General features: G+C 50.3%; 1 protein-coding gene across 7 annotated transcripts in view; it reads left to right on the forward strand.

Moving 5' to 3' along the window:
• The window catches only part of TMCO4 (transmembrane and coiled-coil domains 4), a 95670-nt gene that overhangs the window by 28042 nt on the left and 50453 nt on the right, over window positions 1-17175 (forward strand). For 6 of the 7 annotated variants that reach the window (XM_060141238.1, XM_060141237.1, XM_060141241.1 and 3 more), the window contains 2 exons: window positions 1-28; window positions 10006-10138. In XM_060141238.1, the coding sequence (XP_059997221.1) occupies window positions 1-28; window positions 10006-10138 (161 nt within the window). The remainder of the gene's footprint in view (window positions 29-10005; window positions 10139-17175) is intronic. The other variant, XM_060141240.1, reaches the window with a different exon arrangement.

Consider the following 17175-nt stretch of genomic DNA (forward strand, 5'->3'; position numbering starts at 1 on the left):
GACCTTCTGAGCTTCTCACTCAAGGATGGTGAGTTGATTTCATAAGTTGTGGGGCACGTATCTGCACCTCAGCCAGTGAAGCCAGTGGTAGGTGTTGCCCCTGCGGTCCGGTCCCCAGTGGCCTTTTTGGTGCAAGAAAGGAAAGGGGGCTTCCCTGGTGGCGCAGTGGTTGAGAGTCCGCCTGCCGATGCAGGGAGCACGGGTTCGTGCCCCGGTCCGGGAAGATCCCATATGCCGCGGAGCGGCTGGGCCCGTGAGCCATGGCCGCTGAGCCTGCGCGTCCGGAGCCTGTGCTCCGCAACGGGAGAGGCCACAACAGTGAGAGGCCCGCATACCGCAAAAATAAATAAATAAATAAATAAAAAGAAAGGAAAGGGAAGCCCGTAGAGCTGGGGAGCCGGAAGCTCTCCATTCATGCCAAGCGCCGGGTGGTGCTTCTTAGCGGTTCTGTTGATTCCGCGCAGTGCCCTGTGGTTCCACCTTCTGAGTGGCTCTGGAGTCTGGCTCCTGCCCTCTGAGGTCTGTTCTGCTGGCAAACAGAAGGAGCACAGAATTGAAAATGAAATCCCAACCACGTCTACACTGTGTAGGAAGGGAAGTCCCACCCACTCCCCACCGGAACCCCGGGCTCGTGCGGGACTGGAGGAGTAAGAAGAGGAGGAAGAACAGAATGTCAGGAGCAGAAACAGCGTGTGCAGGAGGCCTGGCTGGAAAGAATGCTCAGAGGAGGGTCACGGGGGCCGGAGCTGAGCGGGTTCTCCACCTACACGAGATCCCAGGCTGTTCCCGTGGAGTTTATAGTCTGAGAAGTGCAGCTGTAAGGCTCAAACCCCAATATATATTTTTGGCCCTAGTCTAGCCGCACAGAATGCTTTCACTCCATATCTCAGAGCCAGATGAGAGCCCAAGGGTGATCTGGCCCAGTCCCTGCTTTCAGGCGGGCACGACCTGAAGTAACACTTCTCTTTGGCCGGTGAGGCCACGTGGCTGAGTTGTGGTCTGAGGATGTGGTGCAGTTGGTCTGAAAATCCTCAGCTGTATCACTTGTGTTTTCTCCAAACAGAAGTAAGGAAAGAATAACAATATCCGATCGTCCTGGACGCTGTTGGAGTGAGGGGTGGGTTTGTGCGGAGGTCTGAGGCTCAGGAAAGGAAGGCAGCCCATCAGCACACACACCCTCACGTGATAATCACGGGAACAGCAAAGCACCAGTTCTTGAGCGCTTGCTGGGTGCCCAGCGTGCCGCCAAGGGCTCTACAGGCACGGAGCCCTCTCAGCCCCCTGAGGGGTGTTGGAGGTCGTTGTTCCCATTTTGCAGGTCAAGGTCATCTTGGATGGGACGCCCATATTTCCAGGTGGAGAGGTTGAGGCCAGAGAGGGGAAGGGGCTTTCCCGGAAGCACACAGTGGCAGAGGTGGCCTGGTGGTCAGAACCAGGTCTCCGGCCTCCAGGGCCAGCGCTCTGCCCCACGGCCTTGTCACAGGGGAGAAGAAGCTGCCCAGCACTCCTGTGTCGGCCTCAAAAAAAAAAAAAAAAGAAAGGAAAGGGAAGCCAGTAGAGCTGGGCCACAAGCCCAGCGAGCCACGTTCATTCTAGCCTGCTTCCTGCCGCCGCCTGCCAATCACAAGCCCTCCTGAGCTCCCAGGAGCACCCAGGACACTTTAACTTACCCCCTTTGCTGTGGGTGACCTTGGCCTGGCTCTCACAGAATAATTGGAGCGGGTTTGAAACAGCCTGTCTAATGTCATCACCTGGTACTTCATTCCCTCCCAGGGGTGTTCTCATAGGCAGCCTCTAAACCGGCATTGCCTTTGAAATGTCTCTTGAGAATAACCACCACTTATGAAGCACCTGTTAACGCTGGTCATGGTACCTGACCCTTGTCAGGCATTGTTTCACATCATCCTCATAGCCATCCTTTCATGTAGACACTCCCACTTTCCAGACGAGCAAACTGAGGCCCAGAGAGGTGAAGTAACTGGCCTAAGCTGGTAAGTGGCAGAGCTGGACATTCTAAAACGAGTGCTATTAACAAAAACCTTAGCAGATTTCACCCACAGGGGTTGAGGACTGTGGCAGCATCCCCACGGGAATATAGTAGTACCTCGTATCTGAAGAATACCAGTCTCTGACAACATCTGGGGGGTGCCTTTGGTTTATCTCAAAGCCCCACCAGATGCCGGCATCTACAAACAGGAGGAGCTTCACTGGCACGCCGGGACCCCAATGGGAGTGGGTGCTAGGGCTCAAAATTTCCCCAGAGGTCAGAGGTAGGTGGCCCCTCAAACCATCTAGACGACCCTCTCTTCAGACGCAGACCTCGGAGATATTGCGGGTTCCGTTCCAGACCACCGCAGTAAAGCCAGTCACGTGAATATTTTTGGTTTCTCAGGGCATATAAAAGTTATATTTACACTATACCGTAGTCTATTAAGTGTACGGTAACGCTGTGTCTAAAAAAACAATGGACATACCTTAATTTAAAAATGCTGTTGGAAAAATGGCACTGATGGACCTGCTGGATGCAGGGTTGCCACAGACAAGGCAAAGAGCAGTAAAACGAGGTCCGCCTGTAGATGAGAAAAGGAGGCCCCGAGTGGGAATGGCTACAGTTGTCATGTCCAACTCTGTCTTTATTAATGAAGAACCAGCGACCAAGAACTGGGTGCATCTGGGGATCAGGCTGCCTGGTGTTAAGATTCAAGCTCTACTTTGGCAAGGTCCTGAATGTCTCTGTGTCTCGGTTTTCTCAGGTGTTAAATGGGAACAAACAGTACTTTTTACCTTACAGGGCAGCGGGGAGGATTAAATGAAATAACCCAGGTAAAGCGCTCAGAACAGAGCTGGCATGCAGGAAGCAGGCCATGAGTGCCACTGGGGCACGGTGGTGGTGGTGGTGAAATGGGAAAGCCCTGGGAACCAGAAAACCTGGACTGTCATCCTGTCTCTCAGACTCTCATTGTGTGACCTTGATCAAGTCACTTAACTTCTCTGAACTTCAATTTCAAATACAAATGAGAGGCAAGAGCCAGATGCTACTTCAGAGCAAAACAAAACTGTCTTTGGTCCTAAGAACACAGTCAAGGATCTTGTAAGGAGAAGGTCAGTGTCATAGTTGGGCCGGTTGTTCAAGGCCTTTCCCATAAGCTCCATGAGAGTAGGGCCCTTGTCTGGCTTGTTCACCATCATATCCCAGTGTCTGCAACACTGATGGACACGTGGCGGGCATTTAGTACTTGTTGGGTGAATGGATGGATGGATGAAGGGATGGAGGAATGGATGAAGGGATGGAGGGACGGATAGATAAATGGATAGAAGGTTGGATGGATAGAAAGAAGGATGGATGTCCTTTCCTTAGAGCACAAGCTCAGATACTAGCAAGGTGGTTTGTCTGAACTTGAGGGTTAAAACATCTTTTTTCTACAGAGACTGATAGGGTAGGACACACAGCACAGAAGGCTCTCTGTGCTACTGCATTTCTCTCTGGGTGTGACACAGGGTGATTAATCATGGAATCAGCCCAAGACATCAACACAAAAAGCCGCACGTCTCTGAACTTCCTGGAAGGTTGACCCATACTGACAATATTGGGATCTTAGTCACAAAACAATGCCATCTTGGCAGCTGGGTGGAATTTTTTATGCGTGCTAATCATTTCCTTCTCATCCAGTAACAACCCATGAAGCTTCTTGCCCACACAACTGGAAAAAATAAGCCTTTTATATGTTGAAGGTTAAACTACATCTGAGCCAACTCGAGACTGGGTTTCACAACTGTGGCACTATTGACATTTGGGACTGGATAATTCTTTGTTGTGGGACCACCCCGTGCCATGTAGGAGATTTAGCTGAATCCCTGGCCTCTACTCACTAGATGCCAGTAGCACTTCCTGAGTTGTGATAACCAGAAATGTCTCCATGCTTTGCCAGATATCCTCGGGGGGCAAAAACATCCCTGGTTGAGAACCATGGGTTCAGGACCCCAAATTTGGCCGTCTCAGGTGGGGCTGGTTTATTTGTAGTTGGTAATCTTTATAAGTTACCTAGTTGCTCTCCTAGGTCCTGTACACAGATGGTGAATTATTGCATCATATATAATCCTCAAATCAACTGCTAGAGTAGATACTGTCCTCCCCACTGGTAGGAAATTAGGCTCAGGAGGTTAAGTAACCCGAGGTGGCATTTCCAAGTAAGTTTCAAATTCCGTTTAAGGCAGTGAGTCTCATGGTGAACGTGCGCAGGACACTTAGGCTGAAGCATGGTTCTTGCCCTCTGTACCCTGAATCCAAAGATAACATTGACTCCAGGCCATGGAACCCGACGACATGCAGCCACATGAGATACAACAACCTTCACCGCAAACTTGGCTCTACTTTCTGACCTGGTCTTTATTACTGAGCTGCAAACCCTACCTCCCCAATGAATCAGAAAGGTTTGAGAGGTTGGTCGTTGGTCGTGGTGGAACGCGTTGTCAGCTGGCGGCTAGGTTCTTCATCAGGATCCTCAAGGTTCGTAAAGCTTGCTGTCAGTATTGAAGCTGGCTGTTCATCCATTCAGCAAATGAGGACGGAGCCCGCACTGTGTGTGCCAGGCCGTCTGCTAGGTGCTGGGAGTAGTTCTAACCACGGCCGATGCTCATTGAGTGCCTACTGTGTGCAGGCCCTGAGAAAAATGCTTTACAATTTGTTTAAACCCCTCAACAGCCCTGGGAGGTAGATGCTATTCCTGTCCCTCATTTTACAAAAGAGGCAGCTGCGGCCCAGAAAGTGAAATCACCTGCCCGAGGTCACACAGCAAGGATTCAGACCCAGGCAGTGTGGTTCCTGAGTTCATGCTTAACTGCTGTTCTGCTTCCTACATGGAGATAAAATGATAAAATCCTCATCCTTACAGCTGACTTTAGGGGATTTGATGAGGCCAGAATGAAGCGTGGGCACCCCATGTGGTAGAGGCCGGAGGAGGCCAATCTTGCCAGCAGCTGAGAGGGTGGAGCTGGAGGAGGGCCTCAGATGGGCCCCCTTTGCTCCCATGACCACCGGCCTTGAAGTAAGCTCGTTGCCACGTTGAACACCCTTAACTGTCCCCCCAAAATGAGCCGTGAAGAGAAAAGGCAGGAGTCATACCTGAAACCATCTGAGTTCACGTCCTGCCCTGAGACAGGGTGCATCTTAGAAGTCCTGTCCCTTGGGACTTCCCTGGTGGAGCAGTGGTTAAGAATCCAACTGCCATTGCAGGGGACACGGATTTGATCCCTGGTCCAAGAAGATCCCACAGGCCGCAGAGCGACTAAGCCCGTGCATTACAACTACTGAGCATGTGCTCTAGAGCCTGCGAGCCACAACTACTGAGCCCACATGCCACAACTACTGAAGCCCGCACGCCTAGAGCCCGTGCTCCGAAACAAGAGAAGCCACCACAATGAGAAGTATGCACATTGTGACGAAGAGTAGCCCCCCCAAAAAAAAAAAGAGTAGCCCCCGCTCACCACAACTAGAGAAAGCCCACGCGCAGCAACGAAGACCCAATGCAGCCAAAAATTAATTAATTAAATTTAAAAAGAAAACAAAAAGTCCTGTGCCTCCAGCCACACTCTGCCCACCAAAGTGAAGACCCTGGGAAGACTTGTAAGTCAGCCCAGTGCCCATGGGGGAGATGGGGGGAGGACCGTGGGACTAGAGTAAGGTGTGGTTTCCTTCATATGAAAAAAAAAATTCATTGAGGGTGAAATTGGGTATAAATATTCTAAATGTTACATAAAATGTACAATTAGAAAAGTTGGGGGAATTCCCTTGTTGTTCAGTGGTTAGGACTCGGTGCTTTCACTGCCAGGTCCTGGGTTCAGTCCCTGGTCGGGAAACTAAGATCCCACAAGGCACGCAGCACGGCCAAAAAAAAAAAGTCGGTCCATCGAGGGATGGCAGTGCAGTAGGCTGGGTAATCAGTTGAATGAATATGGCCTGAGAGTGTCCTCGGACCGCAGGGAAGGGCGAGACGAAGGTTCCCCATGCTGACACAGCAGCAGCAGCTCACAGCCTCACCCCAGCAGCCCTGGCTTCTTAGCATCTAAGGATAGAGGAAATTTGACAATTTACCATAAAAAGAGTACTATTAGCCACCCTTTCTTGATCACTTACTGCATCCCAGGTGCTGGCCAGTCTCATCACATGCATCTTCTCACTGTATCTCAACAAACGCCAGATTAAAAGGGTATTCTTGCCCCCATTGTACAGATGAGGAAACTGAGGCTCAGAGAGGTCAAGAAACTTGCCAGAAGCCATTCAGCTAGTAGGTAGTCAGATGAAAATTCAAACCCCAGTCTGTGTCCCAATAAAGGCTGAAGTTTCTGCCTCTGAATTCCTTTTTCCTTTGGTCTGGAGGGCAGTCCCCAAAGGGAAGGGATTGGCCGTGATCTCTTCCCAAAGGTCTGGGATTCTGCTGCTCTCCGAGGAGAGGCAAGCTCAACCCCAGGCAGGTCATTCTGGCTCCCGAACTCAGATCCATAGTGAGAACAGAGGCTGGTTCAGTGCCTGGCAATGGAGGTTGTACTGCTCCCTGAGGAGGTGCATTTGGAAATGCAGGGCAGGTGGTGGTGGTTGTCACAGCGCCTGGGGTGCACCTGGCGTTTAGCTCCAAGGGCGCTGTTCATCCTTTAATGCACAGCACAGTGTTGGATGGTGAAGTGCAAAGTGCATCAACTTCTCTATTGAGATGCTGGTGAGAAAAGGAGCCCAGAAGTGTTTGTTCTGCCCCCGGGTCTGTCCAAACACACTGGGTGACTTTGGACATGTCCCTTGCTCTTCCTAGGCCAGAAGGACCAGTTGGGCTCCAAGGGTGGAGTCTGGGTGGGTGCTGGGGCTGCCCAGCAGTTGGAGGCTGGCATACTTCTGCCCCCTGGGGGCAGAGCCAAGATCCCTGAGCCCGCCCCCCACCAAGATTTTCCAAAGAACAGGCTGCCGGGTGATGGGTCCTGTGTGTGCACCTTTGGCCCATGGCCTAGGGCTATGCCTGGGATTGTGGGTGCACCCCACATATCCCATGCACCCAGAAGGTAGGACTCACAGCTGACCACATGGGATTGACCTGGAATGCCAAAACTTCACTCGAGTAGATTTGCCTTATTCTAGTCTTTTTTTTTTTTTTTGGCTGTACCGCTCAGCTTGTGGGATTTTAGTTCCCCGACCAGTGATCGAACCTGGGCCCTCCACAATGAGAGCTCGGAGTCCTAACCACTGGACCTCCAGGGAATTCCCTCAAGTAGATTTGCCTTTAAAAGGCAGCCACAGTGAAATGAACAGAAACTTTGGCATCCTGGGTTTTAAGCGAAATTCCACGGCTCCCTCAGCTGTGTGATTTAAAACAGCGGTCCCCAACCTCTTTGGCACCAGGGACCGGTTTCGTGGAAGACAGTTTTTCCGCTGACTCGGGTGGGGGAGATGGTTCAGGCGGTGATGCTAACGACAGGGAGCGATGGGAGCGGCCAATGAAGCTTCGCCCCTCGCCCACAGCTCACTTCCTGCTGTGCGGCCCGGTTCCTAACAGGCCACGGACCGGTACCGGTCTGTGGACTGGGGGCTGGGGACCCCTGATTTAGGAAGTTTCTTAGCCTTTCTGCACCCGTTCTTCCCTCTTGTGCAAAATGAGGCATCATAATACCAGCTTCCCAGGACCACTGGGAAGATTAGCAATCAGGAATGCAAGCTTCCTGAGTGGTGCCCAGCATTTGTTAGGAGCACCGTGGATGCTGGTTTCCTTTCCTGCGGAGGTAGCAGGAGGAGGAGTCATCTTGATTACACCACTTCCTCCAGGCATGAATGCACCCAGACCTCCTCAGATCAGGAGCTTGCGAGTTAGAACAAGTGCAAAGGCCCTGGCGCAGGAATGAGCTTGGCTTCTTGGTGGGACAAATGCTGGTGGAAACAGGGACCAGTAGAAAGCGAGGTGGTAGAGAGTGGCAGGAAAATGTACAGTCTTGCAGACCATGGGAAGAAATGTGGATTTTATTCTAAGTGCATTGGGGAGTTTTAAGTTGGGGAAGAGAACCCCAATTAGATTTATGACTTCACCCTTCAAGCTGCCGTGTGGCAAATAGAGTGTGGGGCAGGAGGAACCAGGGCAATGGCTGGTCCTTGAAGAGCGACGGCAGTCGCAGTGGCCGCGCAGCAGAGATGGGGAGCCGTGGTCAGACTCAGGACACATTTTGGAGGTGCGGCTGTCACCATCAGCTGGTAGATTGGATGTCTGAGGAGGGGCAACGAGAAAAATCAAGAACGATGCCCAGGCTTTTGGCCTGAACCCCAAGTTGGGCTTTTTATTGAGACAGGATGGATTGGCCCTTGAGGAGTGAGTTGGCTACCTGGCAAGTTGTCCTGGGTAGCCCAGGACTCCTGCCCCTCCTCTACCACTCACCACCTGCCTTAAATAGAACCTCAGCTCCAAGTCCAGCAGCCTGGCTGTCAAGGTCCTTGAAATGACCCTTACACGAGGCTGACATTCCAGAGTCCTGTGCCTGAGAATACCTTGGGAGGTTTTAATCACCTGTGCACCTGGCAGTCTGTATTCCAGAAACTGAATCACGGCAGCCTTGACCAGTGGAGTATGAATTAGTGGCTGATGATAGCTGCCATCAGTTAATCACCACGGCCAAGGCTTGTCAATTGCCACAGGTCGATTACGGCCTACGCGCAATAGTCTGTGAGCCTAGGAGGGAGCTCCTTTATTTGTGGGACATTAGCTGATCAATAACCCCAAGACGTGGCCTGTGGTGTCTGTTTCCCGACACACAGGTCCTCATCCAGGGAGGCGGCCGAGGGCAGCTGGGCAAGTGCTTCCAGACCACGGCTCGCTCTAAGGACCCTTGTTAGTGGAAGGAACTGGTTTATTTTGCAGAAGCTGAGGTTATCGTAGCTACTATGACCTTAGTATAAAATTACCATGCAGCATTGCAGACACCCAGCAGAGGAGGCCAGTTCTGCATCATTCATTAAGGACCCGTCATGGACCCAGAGTCCTCTCCTCAAAACTTTGTGAGGGCTTCCCTGGTGGCACAGTGGTTGAGAGTCCGCCTGCCGATGCAGGGGACACGGGTTCGTGCCCCGGTCCGGGAAGATCCCACATGCCGCGGAGCGGCTGGGTTCGTGAGCCATGGCCGCTGAGCCTGCGCGTCCGGAGCCTGTGCTCCGCAACGGGAGAGGTCACAACGGTGAGAGGCCCGCGTACCGCAAAAAAAAAAAAAAAAAAAAAACTTTGTGAGATGACTGTTACTATTTCCACTTCCACCTGAGTGAGGATGAGCTTTGCCCAAGGTTAGACACAAATAGTATCCGTACCCAGGTCTGTCAGGTCATTAATTGAACATTTATTCTTTGTGCCGAGTACTCTCCTAAGGACTAGAGATAAAGCAGTGTAGAGTTTATACTTATCAAGTTTATACTTCACGGGGAGAGACAAACGAGAGTAAATGGATATGATGTCAGAGCAGGGCAAGCTCTGTGTGGAACAAAATGCAGGGTAAAGGGGTAGAGTAGTGGGGGCCGGGGGTCGGGAAGGCCTCTGTGAGCGGGAGGCGTCTGAACAGAGACTTGAATGAGGGGGAGGAGCCTCCCAAGAAGATCTGGGGAATGAGCCTTCCCGGTGGTGGAAACAAAACAAGCGCAAAGGCTCCGCAGCAGGAACATTCTAGAAGGTGAGGTCGTGGAGTTGGCCAGGGGCCTTGTATGTCATGATGGAGTTGGATTTGCTTCTGATCGTGCTATCACGTCCTTAACAGCTTTGGGATGTGAAAATTTGATCTTTGCTGATTTGGTGGAACACGCCACCTTTCTCCTGATCCACATGGGTAACAGTTGCACACTGTTCCGCCCCAGAAGCTGTCTTCTTGTTCAGCTGACTGGTTCTCGGGGCTGTGCACTTCGGATGTATCTGGGGTTTGGGTTTCATCCGTTGCGCTGCTGTTAACATCTCTGTGCTTGGAAGCTGAACTGACCCCGTGCTCTTTCTCTCTTTGCAGGACGCTATGATGCTCGGGCCCGAGTCCTCATTTGCCACATGACCTCCCTCCTCCAAGTGCCCTTGGAGGAGCTGGACCTCCTCGAAGAGACGTTCCTCGAGAGCCTGAAGGAAACCAAAGAGGAGGAATCTGAGTAAGTGTGCCCTGCAACCCTGGCCACCCTGCCAGGAATCAAGGACTTCCACTCTTCAGATAACAGCATCCTGTGTGTCCCCTCCCCCCATTAAGAGATGGTGCACTGAGGTGGGAAGAGCACTGGACAGAGAGTCACAGTGCAGTCCTGACTCGCTGTGTGGCCTTATCAAGTCACTTCCCGTCTCTGGGCCGCCATCCTCATTTGTAGGAAAGGGGGATTGAATGGATGAATGCTAAGGGCCATGAGTTTGTGACTTTAACATTCTGTGGCCCCAACACCCCACTCCCCCTCAGTTCTTGTGACACCTTGTCTGTGGGCCAGAGTGGCCTGGGTTCAAATCCCACCTCTGACACCTGTTTGCTTTTTGACCTTGGGCAGGTGCCCCCCCACCCCTCACCCCCCACCCCTTCTCTAAGCCATAATATTCTTATCTGTAAAATAGGAATAAGAATAGCATCCTCCTAGGGTCATTGTGGAAAACAAATGCAATTGTATTATCAAGTGCTTGGCCCAGGGCTGGCATGTAGCAAGGGCTCAGTAAGTATGAGTCCTTCCCTTCCCCCACATTCCCCCATACCTGCCAGCTGTCAAGAGGCTTTGCTATCTGTGTATGGTCAGGTGTGTGTTGAGGGAAAGTTTCCTGGTAACTTGGCCAGAGCTCAGCTCTTTGCAGAACACCTTACACAGGATCTAATCCCAGGGTAATAAATCGATCCCAGTCACAGCCTAATTGCGGGCTCCTTGCACCAGGCACATCTCCCAGCCTTGGGTTTTGTTCGGCCATGAAGGCTTTCTTTGAGCAGCCAGGCTGTGCCCAGTTCAGCCCAGCTGGGAATTTAGCTTTGAAGCCAAATTCAGAACTGGAGCCGCCCTCCCGCCAGGGTTTGTAGGGCAAAGGGAGGGGGTCGATTCCTTGAGAAAGGAGGAAACTTGGTCTGTTGAAATAACCTGAAAATAGACTTGTTTTGACTCCCAGAGCTGTGTCAATAAAGAAACAGCTGGATCCAGGCCAACACCTGGATCCCTCAATTATGCCTTGAAATGAAGGACACTCTTAAGTATTGTCTGGAAATCTATTGTCAGAAAGAAACACATTACCCAGAGGGTCTGTTCTGATAATACCAGTAATGCCAGATGAGGAAATGTGTAAAACAGCCCAGCTCTGCCACTTACCAGCCGTGTGATCCTGGGCAAGTTATTTAACTTCTCTGGGCCTCAGTTTCACCAGCTACAAATGGGGATAATAATAGCACCCTCTTCATAGGGTTCCTGTGGGGCTCAAATGAGTTTGTACACATAAAGCGCTTCGAGCAGGACTTGCACAGAGTTACTAGTTGTTAAATATCAACATTTGCTATAGTACTGTTATCATTGCTGTTATTACTGCGTGGGCCATTTCCTCAGAATAATACTCCACAGGTGTCTTTAGGGACTTTGGCAACCTCTCAGATTCTATCTATGGTCTCTGGAGGGGTCTGAGACTCAGGGAAAGCATAGGGACTGGTCAGCCAAGGGACCTGGTTCTCTGATTCTGCTGCTAAGTCCCTGTGTGGCCCTGGGCACATTGCTTTCCCTGTCCAGACACCAGCACCAGTTTCTTCACCTGTACAAGTAGAGTATCGAGTTGTATGTAGGTTTCTTTTAACTCTAAGGTTTTGTGTTTCTGCAAGGTGAGCTTCTCACTCAGCACCCCAAGGCGATCCTTTGCAACTGGAGTTCAGGGTGTGATGTACCACCTTTCTGTTCTTGGGTCCCCATCTGAGCCCTGAGGCCATCCAAGCTTCCCCTACTTGTTTGGTGACTTCACTTCTCTGTGCCTCAGTTTCCTCATCTGTAGCACAGGGACAGTGGTAGGATCTCCCTCATAGGGCTGTCAAGAGGGTTAAATTAATTAATACATATCAAAGGCTTGGAAGAGCACCTGACACATAGTAAATGTTAGCAAGTGCGGTGCTGGACGTTGATACTGATCCCATCATAATAACATGGTCAACATCTAACCTTTATTGAGCGCTCTCTAGATGCAGGTACAAGATACCATCTCACTGGGTTCTCATTACAGTCCCCTGAGGCTTTTGCAGAGGAAGAAACAGAATGTCAGAAGGGTGACGTAATTCACCCAAGGCCACCCAGCTGGCCAGTGGCACCATCTGATTCAACCTCCTTATCCAGTCTGAACAGTGCTTACTGCATCCCTCAAGGCATGGTTGAGAATCCGAGGTTTCATTCTTAATTCTGAGGAAGGCAGTGAAGATAATTCTTTTATGGGGCTTTCTAAGCTTTTACTAGGAATGTGTCTCTAGACTCCCCAGAGATAAGCACTCCCTCTCTATCTACTGGAGAAGGTGATGTAAAAAAAAGAAAAGGGTGGTGGTGAGGGCAGTAAAGGTAAGGAACACCCTCTCATGGGAGATAAGGTGGCAGTGAGGGAAATTTCTTTGTGGACCCATGAGATAAGCAGTGCGGGTGTCTCTGCTCTTCTCAAGGTATCTGTGACCTCTGCCTGGGATTTGGCCCAAATCTGCATCTTGGCTTCAGCCTCTGTCTTTGGGAAGCTGACATGGAATGTCAGCCCAGGGTCACTTCTGACATCCCAGGTCATGAGTGTGGCCAGAGGCTATGTGATGACAGAGATTGCCATGGTGCCTAGTCAGCAAGCAAAGTCAGTAATAGGAACAGGGCTTCATCTGGATTCAGTGTCGTGCTCTGAATTCTCACTTCCCAATATAGGAAGCGTCATAGATATAACTCAGAGCCAGCTTCTCCTCTTGTGCTTTAGAGGTTGAAATTCAATCAGACAACTGAAGTTATTGCAGGAGTGAAGTGCTGTGATAATTAATGATTAACGGGAAAGCTGTTCGTTTTGTGTACAAAACAGTTACTAAGAGCGTTCAAGTACTTAAATAAGGAAATCGATTGGCAGTTCAGGTGTACATTAAGAGAGAGTGCCTTAGCTAAATAACTTTTAGGGAAAATATTATATTCTTTTTTTGGTAAACATTCAAATAATAATACAAAGCAGGGACTTCCTGGTGGTGCAGTGGTTAAGAATCCACCTGCCAATGCAGGGGACACGGGTTTGCAGCCCTGGTCCAGGAAGATCCCACATGCTGCAGATCAACTAAGCCCGTGCGCCACAACTACTGAGCCTGTGCTCTAGAGCCCGCGAGCCACAACTACTGAGCCCATGTGCCACAGCTACTGAAGCCCGCGCGCCTAGAGCCCGTGCTCCACAACAAGAGAAGCCACCGCAATGAGAAGCCCGCACACCGCAACAAAGAGTAGCCCCCGCTCACCACAACTAGAGAAAGCCCGCGTGCAGCAACAAAGACCCAACACAGCCAAAAAAAAATTGTTTTAATAATAATACAAAGCAGAATACTAGAGATTAGAGTATATCATCAATCCAATCTTTATAAAATTGATCTGATATACTAGCATTTATACATTTAAATAAAACAGCTTCAAGAACGATATTTACTCTTTAGTTATTTTATTCCCTTTAGGCTATGAGTTTCCCCCTCCATAAACTCAGCTAAAAGTGATGACTGTCTAGTATCCCAGATGTGCAGGTGTCACTGCAGGAACAATCTAGAAGCAGACTGTGCTAAGAAATGTCAAGGGCACCCACTCAAGAATTTGACTATGTTCTTAATAATAAATCTGTACTAATCATGAAAATGTTGTAACATCCTAGATTTGTTCTGCTGTCCCAGAAATTTCATTCTTGATGGTGATTGGCCTACACTCTGGCTAAATATTTTATTTAGCTAAAATGTATGTACCCCCCGGTTTTCATAGAAATGGACAGTGAGTGGGAGAAAAGATCACTGCAGCAAGATGTTCACGTCCAATTCTTGCTGTGGAATGAGTAGGTTCTTTTCAAAAAATGTCTTCTGAGCCCCATCCAGGTGCCAATCCCAGGGCCAGCGGCTGAGGGTGGAACACAGGAAAGGCTTTATCTGTGTCCCAAAGGTTCAGCCCTGTGATTCTCAAACTTGAGATAATTGGAGAGCTTGTTACAGGTGGTTTCCTCACCCAGGAAGTCGTGCTTTTAACAGCTACCCCCTGGGGATTCTGATGCAGTTGATTCAAAGCCCCCCCTTTGAAAATCAATGGTCTAGAATTCCAGGCTAATACCGTACAGAGGGTTAGGGAGGCCTGGAGTCGGAGCATGTAGGCAACCTTGAGGTTCAGGCAGGCGAGGAGGTGACTCTGGAACGATGAGTAATGTTTAGCCAGGCAAAGGAAGGTGAGAAGGTCCTTGGCAGCCGAGGGCCAGCAGGAACACAGGACTGGGGCGTGGGCAGCGTGCCTGCAGGCAGCTCAGTGTTTCTGGAGGGTAGAGTGTAAGTTAGGAATTGATGAACCATGAGGCTGTGCATAAGGCAGGGACCAGGTCACGGGAGGGCCTGAGTGTCCTGCTGGAGAGGTGACTCTGTCCTCAAGGCAGAGGGAGGACCAGGATGGAGGGAGAGAGGGGGGCAGACAGTTGTGATTGTACTTTCCTGCTTGACACTGGTCACGTGGTAGTGCTCGCATCATCCTCCCATTTCCAGTCCCTAAGTGAGAAAATTGAGGCTCAGAAAAATCAGGGGAGCCAGCGAGATCATGGCGGAGCTGGGCTCAAAGACCTCACCCCGAATTTGCAGACTATTTCCCAGGCAGTGTTTGTCGAACAATTTGCTGCTGGTTCACGGAGCCAGCTGCTCATAGCCCCTGTGTGTTCCTCTTGTACGCCCTCAGCAGCTGGAATTTCTCCTCAGGCCTTGAACTCTGCCGAAAGCAACTAATTTCCAGCCTTCCTGTTTGCCCCGATTGGTACTAGCAATTAAGGGCCAAAGTATATCTCCAGCCTGTGGAGGAAATTGTCATAACCATGGAAGGAATGATGATAGCAGTAAACATACTGAACGATGACAGTATGCCAGTCACCATAGGTTTAGCCCTCCTAGTACCCCTGGAAATTCAGCGCTATTATCATTCCCACTTCATGGACGAGGAAACTCAGGACAAGTCATTTGTACATAGTCCCAAGGTTAGTAAGTGGCCCTGTCCAGCAGGATAGCCTAGGTTTTGCTGCGGTAACAAATGACCTCCACGTCTCGATGGCTTACAGCAACACAAGTGCATTTCTTGCAAGTTGGCTGTGGCTTTAGTCCACACTTCCTTGGTTCTGGGTCCCAGTTGACAGGGTGACCTCTATTGGGAGTGTTGCTGGTCTCGGGGCAGAGCAAAAGGAGACTTACCAGGCGCTGCACTGACTCATAAAGATTTTGCCAGAAGTGACTCATATCCTTTCCAGCTACTGGCTAAAGCGGGTCGTGGAACCACTCAGCTCATCGGGGCAGAGGTGTGTAATTGTTCCATAGGGAGGACCAGTGCAGGAGGGATAACTGAACACCTGGAGGACTGTCATGCACCACCACAGCAGAGGGAGGATTCAAGCCTAGTTTACAGGATTTGAAACCTCACACCAGAACCCACGCCCTTCGTCGCCGTCCTGCCTTCCGCTTTGCTAAATGCCTGTGGTTCGGCCTCTTCCTGCACATCTGAGGGCGTGAATTTCAGTCATGAAAAACCAGCACCTGTGATCATGGAGGATTGGTTTCCGCTCAGTAGTGAAGCAACCGAGAAGTGCTGTGCTGTACCCCCAGGAGGTGCTTAGGGGAAAGCTGGTTGAGGTGAGCGGGCAGACAACCAAAAAGCATAGCGGGTCTCCCAAAGCCCATCTCAAATCCGACTTCTTTTCACTGACCGGAGGATGAACTGTTTCTTGCTATCATGTATGGTTCAGGAGGCAAGAGATGGGAAGGAAACGACTCCGGCTGAGTACTGCGTTGTTCTGCTCGCCGACACACGGACGTTCCAGCCTGCTGTCCATTCTCCATAAAAGTTTGTTGATCAGAGGGATGAAGAAGGAATTAATTTAAGCTTTACAAACCAACAGCCTTATGAGGGAGATGTTATCATCCCCATTTTTACAAAAGGGGGAACTGAGTTTCAGGGAGATGGAGTTTCATGGCGACAGCCACTGTCTCGGTCCCCGCTTGCAGGGCCAACTGTCAAGCTCTGCGCTTGACAAACATTGTTTTTGCTGATCCCCACTGCCACTCAGGAGGAGGGCACTCTTATCCGTGTCCTCGTCTGTGATACGCAGACAATAATAAAACTGCTTCTAGGATAAGATAAACCATTCGAAGTGCAAAGCACAGTGGCAGGCATGTTGGAAGTCCTCAATAAACATTAACCTTTCTTTTATCATCATCATCATTGGCCATCGCTCTGTACGTTGAGTTGTTGTCCAAACTCCAAGTTCAGTTCAGAGTTCCCACTGGTAGTGACCGCACTGCCCCACCCTTGTCTCCCATCCTTCTCCTTATTGCCCCAAAGCACCGGGGGCCAGATGTTGGACAGGAAAGTTGGGTTTAGTGACTCTCCTGGGCCATTCTCAGGATTCACCTGACCCCAGCTTACTCCATATGCTTCCCTTTTGCTACATTTTGTCACTTTCAAATTTCAAGTCTGAAGGGTTCTAGCTATTGCCCCAAGGCCAAGGTGTCCAGTACAGACATTTCTCTAACCCCTCTTTGAAAAGATAAATCTGAAGGAAATTGGTTCCCAAATTCCTTCCAGAGGGAGGTGGGCTCAGATGGCGGAGTGGGGGGAGGGGAAGGAAGGAGTGAGGTGATGATGTCTGTGGCTCTATCTGGTACTCATTCTGGGTCCATCTGTATAAAGAGAGTTTTGTGCTTCTTTTGCCACTATTATTTTTTTTTTTTTTTGTCTTTTCATTATTCAAATTGCAACCCTGTTAGGATGGATCCGTTGGGTAAGTAGCACCTCCCACGTACTGGGATTCCCCAGCTGGGTTTTAGAATGTTTTCAGCTTTTTAAAACCATAGATGGGTCCAAGGTAACCTTGGTACCTCGCTCTGCATGACAGAGCACCCAGCACTGATCCCAGTTTGGGGCTTGGTGAGGCGGGGAGGTGTCAGGGGATCCCAGACACAGCCAGTCCTAGAGAGCCATCT

Source organism: Lagenorhynchus albirostris, chromosome 2 (genome assembly GCF_949774975.1).
Source record: "Lagenorhynchus albirostris chromosome 2, mLagAlb1.1, whole genome shotgun sequence".
Taxonomy (NCBI): Eukaryota; Metazoa; Chordata; class Mammalia; order Artiodactyla; family Delphinidae; genus Lagenorhynchus; species Lagenorhynchus albirostris.